At 36.1% G+C, this 10603-nt stretch overlaps 1 protein-coding gene across 1 annotated transcript in view; it reads left to right on the top strand.

Annotated features, from left to right (window-relative positions):
• Positions 1-10: 10 nt before the first annotated feature.
• LOC103519535 (ABC transporter G family member 20) overlaps positions 11-10603 on the top strand; it is a gene marked incomplete at its 5' end in the record, with an annotated part of 28729 nt that continues 18136 nt past the window's right edge. Inside the window, 2 exons of the mRNA XM_026830997.1 lie at positions 11-184; positions 2351-2479. Coding sequence (XP_026686798.1) covers positions 11-184; positions 2351-2479 — 303 coding nt within the window. The remainder of the gene's footprint in view (positions 185-2350; positions 2480-10603) is intronic.

Genomic DNA, 10603 nt, shown 5'->3' with positions numbered 1-10603 from the left:
TATATTCTAGATCGGTCTGATGAGATCTGGTCGTCTGCTAGCGGAAGAATCTCCCCAAGTGTTATTGCAAACCTATGGCTGCCAGAGTCTGGAGGAAGTGTTCTTGAAATTATCCAGGAAACAAGGCAATGATGCCACGGCCAATAATGTCCCCGAAGTCAACATCGCTAATAACATCTCTCTGGTAAGACTGAAGGTGATGGTGGTGCTTTTCCTTTTATTCTAGGGTTTGATCATCGGCACAAAACACGAGAACGGAGTGATACAAATCTGGTTTATGCTGATCTTACCACAGGGAGTTTTTGATATTCAGATGTCTGAATCTTCTGCTGATAAGATTAATGATTTACCGCTTGGATCTTATGCTAATGTTTTTAGCCCTGATCTAAGTTAGTTAGCTTATTTGTCATTTTTTTCCATTAATATTCTTAATTATTTATTTGTTTTCACAGATCTTTTCTACATTTTTACATATCTCTGTCCTTTTATGGATCAAGATTCATCACCTGTAAATAATTTTACTTCCATCTTACAATGGAATATTAATGGATGCAAGGATAAGTTTGGCGAACTTGAAATGCTGATCAAAGAAATGAAGCCTCTCGCTATCACTCTACAAGAAAGTCACTTATCATTCACCGATAATCCGGAGCCACGAAACTACAAGGTGTATCGGAAAGATTATTACCTCCCATACTACCATAGGTAGGTAGGTAGGTACCATACTACCATAGGTAGGTAGGTAGGTACCATACTACCAACAGGGATTAACCATGAGAACCGCGCTGAATATGATGGAATCTGGCTATTCAAAAAGGCTAACTGGGCCAAATATCATCAAAGTATAGATTTCCACAAAACCATCAAGCTCAACTCTAATTCCCCATCAACGGACAGGTAGGTACGTACCATACTACCATAGGTAGGTAGGTACCATATTACCATAGGTAGCTCTTTCTCTTTTCATAGCATACCTAACATCCAATTCCCTGTTTAATTAGGTACAAAAAATGCAATATAAATAGGTATACAAATGAAACTTTGTATAATTCTATAATTTATGAAAACCTAGGAGTGTTTGAAATTAATCAAGTTATCAGAAATTTTCTGACATTTCTAAGATAATAAATTAATACCAAGTTAGGTAACATACGAGTGTTACTATCAACATCATGTGAAGTGTATGAAGTATGAAGTTGTTTCCTGAATTTCATATGATTCAATTTTCAATTTTACTTTTCTGACATTTCTAAGATAATAAATTAATACCAAGTTAGGTAACATACGAGTGTTACTATCAACATCATGTGAAGTGTATGAAGTATTGTTTCCTGAATTTCATATGATTCAATTTTCAATTTTAATCTGCCCTAATTACTTTACTTATACCTCTTTCCCTTGCTCCTTATTTTGTTAGCTATAATTATTTTGTTCATTGTCAGAATAAAATCAAACTTTTGTTCCGTTTCAGTTATTTCAGGATGTAAAGTGCGTTGTGTATTCTGTTTTTCGTTTTGTTTATAATTTTATTTCAACAACCACTTCATCTCTTTCACTAACATTCCGGCCTTGTTTGGTTGAACACTATCTTCTTGTACTCTGTCATTTTCTTTTATACAGTGTACATTATTTTGTCAAGTATATGTTTAGCTATTAAGAGGCTTGTGTCGCACCCTATTGATCAAATAGATGTATGGCTAACCACCGCCTGATAATGTTACATAGTTCCAGAGAGAGTTACATAGGTAGTAGGTACCAATATAAACGAAACATTTTTAGATTAGTACTTAGGTACTTAACAATTGAATAAAATTAGTTTGTTATAATAACCAGTTCTTTTGCAAAAATCTGAGCAATATCTGCTTGTGTCGCACCCTATTGATCAAATAGATGTATGGCTAACCACCGCCTGATAATGTTACATAGTTCCAGAGAGAGTTACATAGGTACCAATATAAACGAAACATTTTTAGATTAGTACTTAGGTACTTAACAATTGAATAAAATTAGTTTGTTATAATAACCAATTCTTTTGCAAAAATCTGAGCAATATCCTCCTAGTTCCTTTACGTCCCTATAAGTACTTGGTTACATTTATTATAAGCTCTCACATTTGTTCCAATCATCCCTACCTTTCCCGATTACAGTTTTTCCAGGATAAAATATTTCACTGAAGATTTGAAAAAATAGAGCTTTGAAACTTCGCACTCTTTCTTTGACGAGAATTTATTCATTCCTTTTAATAAGGACTTGAGGAGTGAGTGTGAGGTAGGCTCTCCATTTCTCTTGAGTTACCTATGACCTTAGAATAAGCACATCACCATGTTGTCTATCCCCATTTGTTCCACAGGCCACGTTGCAGTGGGGTAATAAAAAAGATGAACCAGTTTATGTAACAGAGGAGAGCGGAGTAGTAGGTCTAATGTTCCATCAGTCAAAGGAAATTCTAATTCAAGATCATAGTAACGGTCATTACGATGTAAGAACTTCAAACATATTCTCCAAATATTACTCTTCCTATAATGGTCTCGATCAAGCAACATTCTTTAATTTATCTATGCGGCTACTCCTGTTTCTTTAATTTTTAGTACACTTGTACTTCAAAGGGTATTTTCTATAAAATCAGGGGACATTAGGCACTTTTTATTTCTACCAAATCTCAAGGTGTTACTTTATGTATGTTGTTTAAATAACAAGATTGACAAGCTTTTGGAAATTATTGTGAGTTATCGGCAATGGATTCCCCTCATCAGCATCAAGTTCTAAGGGTATTACCTATTCAAGATCCCGAAAGTTACAAAGAATTTTGGAACTTTAACCATGAAGTAAATCCTTGATATTTGGTCACCAGAGATGCTAAACCAGAAGGCTAAAGGGCTTGTCAATAGGATAAATATTCGGAATGCTGATGACATCTTTGACAATGTTCGCACTTTTCTCTCTCGCAATCTTCACACTTTGACTCACCTGACTAATACAGGGATTATATCATAGGCTTGAGTAAAATCAAACAAACCTTGTGACGTTTTGTACGCCTTTTTCTCTCAAGATGAATCTGAACAGACGATTTTCATCCTAAAACTCAACTCACATTTTTTTTCCCTCTCATCTCCTTCAACTTCCCTGCTGTGCCTAGCACTGATGCGACTCTTTTGTAGAATCCGTTACGTTACATGAGGTCATGCTATGCTAAATTAATGATATTCATATTATGCAATTACCTACTGAATGTGTTTCTACATGTTCGGGTTTTGGTCTGAATTTGTTATAAATTACGGATTCTACAAAAGAAAAGCGACTTACTGAATCCTGAAACCAAATCTTCATCATTTCATTTCATCCAAAGACTTTGTACATAAACTACTACTAACCTGGTGTACATTATTATTAACGAGAGACAAAGAAACTAATAACAGCAATTTATAATTCACTTAACATTCGGTGTCAGTTCAGTAGATTTGTCAATAAATCTGCTTTGTTTGGTTGAAGTTCATAGAAAACAGAAACTTCTAATCCCTGAAATATCTGGCCGGTGCTTTTGGTGTCTACTAACTATTCGCATGTTTATCTGCATTCTGCATGTTCTTATGTGGATTTTGTAAAATATTAAAATGTGTCTTGTTTTTTTGTTATCCATTTTGCATGCTTCTTCTTCAAATCTTCAATCTGACTATGTGACCCAGGTCTAGAGTCTCATATTGATATTTCACTTGATGGATGTTATTGTTCAGTAGGTACCTCCTACCTCCTATATGGGTGTTCATAAGACTGTAGACCTGGCTCCAAGGGGTATTTGGTATTTGGTAAAAATTAATTTTATATTTACCCAAGTAGGTATAGGTACATACATATACAGCACTATGAACTTCGCTGCGGTACACTGAATTAGATTTCATGTCTAGTCCTACCAAAAAAACCATGACATTCCATTTCGTGTTATTATAGGCCGGGTGGTGCTTCGAACTCTTGAAGTTCCCGACGCGCTTGATGAATAAGAAAAATGCTCTCCAATTTTCCATCGATCTGAAAAATTCGAAGGTGACCACACGCATATAAACAACAGTGAAATCAATGTCACGTCGTAAGACTAGAAATCTGATCCAATGTAACCGCAGCCATGTGTAAAGTGAATCATTATTTTCGCAACATCTTTCGAAACCTACCTATAACCTCTAAAACCAAACTCTGAAGGTCCACGAGGCTATTCTACGAAGCAATTCTGACGTCATAATTTCACTTCGCACTCTGCTCAGAAAAATTGATGTCGATAGTATTTGCTTCTCCTAGGCTAGCTAGAACAAGGTCAGCACCAAAATCGGAATAAAACTGCGATGACCTCTGCTAAAGTGGTGCCTCGTGTTTATCGTCATTAAACGTCCGAATATCTTCAACAAATTGTCACTTCATAATGGCTTCCATGTCCATTGGGTAAAGACATGAGAATGTATTCACGATTCAAGGAGACACATGCGACCCTCAAAACATGAGGAGGACTAGTGGAAGATCTCAGCTAATGATTCTCACACACACATAGCAAAGTCTATAATAAACATTGATTAGCCAGGCGAGCACATACTTCCCTGTACCTGTACCTACCGTATTTAACTTACACTATACTTTGTCATAATTGAAGTCATATGCGTACCAGGAAGCTGTGACGTCACCAATGTATACAGGGTAAATCTAAAGCCAGATACTTGATGATACCTACATAATGATCTGTATACAATGTGCAGAGAGGAGATCGCACATCTTATGGAAAAACGTAACTTTTCGAAAATTAGATATACCTACCTACTTTTTTTCAATAGGTATTTCGATACTTTTGAAAAGAGCAACTTGCGTTACATAGCCTTACACTATACTTTGTCATAATTGAAGTCATATGCGTACCAGGAAGCCGTGACGTCACCAATGTATACAGGGTAAATCCAAAAGCCAGATACTTGATGATACCTATACGTAATGACCTGTATACAATGTGCAGAGAGGAGATCGCACATCTAATGGAAAAACGTAACTTTTCGAAAATTAGATATACTTTTTTTTTCAATAGGTATTTCGATACTTTTGAAAAGAGCAACTTGCACCATCTAGCGGTGGTGAAAGAAGATACGATGATAGGGATTGGATTATCAGATCCGTCGTTTTACCGCGATTTCAAATATTGAAAAAGAGCCATTTTAGAAAAAAAATAAGAAATTACGTTATTCTACTGTAGAATATGTGCATCCGTCATTGGGTATCCGCTTCAGTACAATTAAACACTGTGTGATGTGCTGATGTGTGATGTCTAATAACAAGTGGATGTCTAACAAGATTTCAAAGGATGGTCCACGCTACCTAATAAGACCAAACAACTGCTCTCCTCGATGAAAAAGTTTCAAAACAGTTTTCGTCCAAGCCCACCCTCCGTTACTCCCTGTATATAGTCAATGAGTAGATATGATTTACCAGTAGTTTGTGTACTTTTATTTTTCCCTACCTCGGAGCCCTACCATAGGTAGGTACGTACCATACTACCATAGGTAGGTACGTACCATACTACCATAGGTAGGTAGGTACCATACTACCATAGGTAGCTCTTTCTCTTTTCATAGCATACCTAACATGCAATTCCCTATTTAATTAGGTACAAAAAATGCAATATAAATAGGTATACAAATGAAACTTTGTATAGGTAATTCTATAATTTTGTGAAAACCTAGGAGTGTTTGAAATTAATCAAGTTATCAGAAATTTTCTGACATTTCTAAGATAATAAATTAATACCAAGTTAGGTAACATACGAGTGTTACTATCAACTATCAACATCATGTGAAGTGTATGAAGTATTGTTTCCTGAATTTCATATGATTCAATTTTCAATTTTACTATCTGCCCTAATTACTTTATTTTACCTCTTTCCCTTGCTCCTTATTTTGTTAGCTATAATTATTTTGTTCATTGTCAGAATGAGAACAAACTTTTGTTCCGTTTCAGTTATTTCAGGATGTAAAGTGCGTTGTGTATTCTGTTTTTCGTTTTGTTTATAATTTTATTTCATCAACCACTTCATCTCTTTCACTAACATTCCGGCCTTGTTTGGTTGAACACTATCTTCTTGTACTCTGTCAGTTTCTTCTATACAGTGTACATAATTATGTCAAGTATATGTTTAGCTATTAAGAGGCTTGTGTCGCACCCTATGGATCAAATAGATGTATGGCTAACCACCGCCTGATCATTTTACATAGTTCCAGAGAGAGTTACATAAGTTCTATAGGTACCAATATAAACGAAACATTTTTAGATTAGTATTTAGGTACCTAACAATTGAATAAAATTAGTTTGCTACCTATAATAACCAATTCTTTTGCAAAAATCTGAGCAATATCCTCCTAGTTCCTTTACGTCCCTATAAGTACTTATAAGAACTGTGATTTTTAAAAATGAAATACATAGAGTAAATCTACATAATATATGATTCGATTCAATATATTCAATATTTTGTTCTCCCTCGTAGGATTATTATCCGGATCCGGAGAGTGCTATCAATGCAGTGCGGGTAGGAGACGCTTGGGGCGCCCTCTACTTCACGGATAACTTTACTGATGCCCTTGTAGCTCGTATGGTACTGGGAAGAGATGCTGATGAGGAAACCCTCGATCAATCCGAGATCCGAGTCTGGCTTGACATGTCCAGTAAGTATCGGGAACTTTAGGTCTGGGAACTAATGCTGATGAGGAAACCCTCGATCAATCCGAGATCCGAGTCTGGCTTGACATGTCCAGTAAGTACCGGGAACTTTAGGTCTGGGAACTGATGCTGATGAGGAAACCCTCGATCAATCCGAGATCCGAGTCTGGCTTGACATGTCCAGTAAGTACCGGGAACTTTAGGTCTGGGAACTAGGAACCGCTGGGTGAGGGGTATTGAATAATGCCCCAATCTCAGCCGAGGTATGGAATTTTATCCTCAATATAGGTAATTTGAGAATTTGACCACAATAATAGTAGTAGCCTACTGCTGGAGTTAAGGGACTTTTCAGTCCTATGCGAGCAATATAAATAAGCACTATTATTATAGATCTTACCACAGAGAGTTTTCAGTTAATCCAGAGTTTAAGAAATACAGGCCTGTGTAAATCAAATGGGTGACGTCAAAGAAAACCCTGGACACTGTGTTAACTCTCAGTGATAAGGTCGGTCATAAGAGGTAGACGATAATCAATACAATAAAGGTAACTAGGTATAGTATGGGCTATGGATAGCAACATACTCTACACTTAAGTTCATAGTTGTTCAGATTGGTGCTTGTACGTGTAAATTTGATCCTCAATATTGTGAAAAACTCCGATGATCAAACCAATGGGTGAATTGTGTGTTTTTAGTAATTTCATTTAGTTTTGAACAGGTAATCCTATTGAGTGTATTGAATACTCCTTGCTTTCCACCGAGTGTGTGTTTGTGTGAAATCACACCATTTCATTTCCGTGTTTATTTTTCTGCCTAGGAATCAAAAAACAGAAACTACTTTAACTCGTACCTACTTAAATACATGATGGTACCTAACTCTACTTGAATTTTGTCAGTAGATCTATTCTATTTGATACATGTAATGTAAATTGACTGTGCTATAAAAGTTGTAGATTTGTCGATAGAGGAATCAAAAAACAGAAACTACTTTAACTCGTACCTACTTAAATACATGATGGTACCTAACTCTACTTGAATTTTGTTTAGAAACTGGAAGTAAGGTGGTTTCTGTTTTTACATGATTTTCATGTTAGATATCTAAGTATTTCTCAATGGTCGGGACCACACTTTGAGTTTTAAACCAAGTTAATCCGTCCGGATGAAGCAATCTGATTGGTTGAAATTATTAAGTTATTAAGCTAATCGACTTGCTTAATCCAATCAGATTAACTTCACTCAAACGTGGCTCCGGCTATGAGTTAATAGTTCCCTCCCGATACCTATATGACAAGAGGTGTGAGTGTTTGAATAGGCAAAGCATGTGTGTGTAATGTGTATCTATTGCTCAATGGTCGGGACCACACTTTGAGTTTTAAACCAAGTTAATCCGTCCGGATGAAGCAATCTGATTGGTTGAAATTATTAAGCTAATCGACTTGCTTAATCCAATCAGATTAACTTCACTCAAACGTGGCTCCGGCTATGAGTTAATAGTTCCCTCCCGATATATGACAAGAGGTGTGAGTGTTTGAATAGGTAAAGCATGTGTGTGTAATGTGTAGTAGTAGTATCAGATAATAGAGTAGAGTACATTAGATGTGGCATGAGCTATTGGGACTGGGGATGGTTTTGGATTGGTTGGAATGGAACATTTCATAGTTCATCCTCTAAGTTCAGATTCCTAATGATCCGTTGTTCGTTGTATTACGAATGCATTGCATTCAGAATCTCAGGTTTTAGAGAATGGGTTCGAGCGATTGGATGGCTGGGGATGGTTTTGGATTGGTTGGAATGGAACATTTCATAGTTCATCCTCTAAGTTCAGATTCCTAATGATTCGTTGTATTACGAATGCATTGCATTCAGAATCTCAGGTTGAGAATGGGTTCGAGCGATTGGATGGAAGGTATAGAAGGTATTTGTTTCCCATTCCTTCTATCATCTTGTTTTGCACGATTTACTTCCAATGGTATTGAGATACATAATGGATGGCAGGTATAGAAGGTATTTGTTTCCCATTCCTTCTATCATCTTGTTTTGCACGATTTACTTCCAATGGTATTGAGATACATATGTACCTATGTAGATTATGATTACTGATGGTTGATAAGATTGCTAACAAGTGAATAACAGAAGCTTCTCATGAGACCACGTGTCAAAACCATGTGATGCAACCAAGAGGAACAAATAGGATAAGTGAATCCATACAGGAAAACCTGAACTATTTAGTAAATGGTCTATTTTTCATCAATGTCTTCTGAAGTAATCTTCCAAGAGCATTTATTAGACCATCTTGAGAATTATTTATGTACCTATAGACATCTTCTGAAGTAATCTTCCAAGAGCATTTATTAGACCATCTTGAGAATTATTTATGTATAGACATATTTATGTGTTATATGGATAGATACCATTTAGTAAATGGTCTATTTTTCATCAATGTCTTCTGAAGTAATCTTCCAAGAGCATTTATTAGACCATCTTGAGAATTATTTATGTAACTATAGACATAATGTGTTATATGGATAGATACCCTCTAGCTCATGCCACACCCATGTACTTCGTAGTTTAGTTTAATGTTGCTCGTACTCATTTCATTATAATAACCACATAATTACAATTTGCTACCTATATAGATAAACCAAACTGATTGATTAGGTCTTATTATTAAACTTCTAGACTAGACTAGATTAACCCCCCCCTCCTTCATTCCTACTGTCTTAGCTCCTTATTCACCTTTCAAGTTTTTAATTACCTATTTATGATATTTGATAGGAAAGATTTGACAGGTCCATCAGTCAAAGGAAATTCTAATTCAAGATCATAGTAACGGTCATTACGATGTAAGAACTTCAAACATATTCTCCAAATATTACTCTTCCTATAATGGTCTCGATCAAGCAACATTCTTTAATTTATCTATGCGGCTACTCCTGTTTCTTTAATTTTTAGTACACTTGTACTTCAAAGGGTATTTTCTATAAAATCCGGGGACATTAGACCCTTTTTATTTCTACCAAATCTCAAGGTGTTACTTTATGTATGTTGTTTAAATAACAAGATTGACAAGCTTTTGGAAATTATTGTGAGTTATCGGCAATGGATTCCCCTCATCAGCATCAAGTTCTAAGGGTATTACCTATTCAAGATCCCGAAAGTTATAAAGAATTTTGGAAAAAAAAAAACTTTAACCATGAAGTAAATCCTTGATATTTGGTCACCCGAGATACTTTTATTCTAGGGTTTGATCATCGGCACAAAACACGAGAACGGAGTGATACAAATCTGGTTTATGCTGATCTTACCACAGGGAGTTTTCACTTAATCCAGAACTCAGAAATACTGGCCTAAATCAAATGGGTGACGTCAAAGAAACCCCTCAACTCTGTGTTAACTCTCTGTGGTAAGACCGGGCATTAGAACGTTAGTTGGCCCACTCGGAATGCTGATGACATCTTTGACAATGTTCGCACTTTTCTCTCTCGCAATCTTCACACTTTGACTCACCTGACTAATACAGGGATTATATCATAGGCTTGAGTAAAATCAAACAAACCTTGTGACGTTTTGTACGCCTTTTTCTCTCAAGATGAATCTGAACAGACGATTTTCATCCTAAAACTCAACTCACATTTCCCTCTCATCTCCTTCAACTTCCCTGCTATGCCTAGCACTGATGCGACTCTTTTGTAGAATCCGTTACGTTACATGAGGTCATGCTATGCTAAATTCTTGAGTAAAATCAAACAAACCTTGTGACGTTTTGTACGCCTTTTTCTCTCAAGATGAATCTGAACAGACGATTTTCATCCTAAAACTAAACTCACATTTCCCTCTCATCTCCTTCAACTTCCCTGCTATGCTTAGCACTGAGGCGACTCTTTTGTAGAATCCGTTACGTTACATGAGGTCATGCTATGCTAAAT

Source organism: Diaphorina citri, unplaced genomic scaffold (genome assembly GCF_000475195.1).
Source record: "Diaphorina citri unplaced genomic scaffold, Diaci psyllid genome assembly version 1.1 scaffold2777, whole genome shotgun sequence".
Classification (NCBI taxonomy): Eukaryota; Metazoa; Arthropoda; class Insecta; order Hemiptera; family Psyllidae; genus Diaphorina; species Diaphorina citri.
This window is presented reverse-complemented; position numbering and strand designations above follow the sequence as displayed.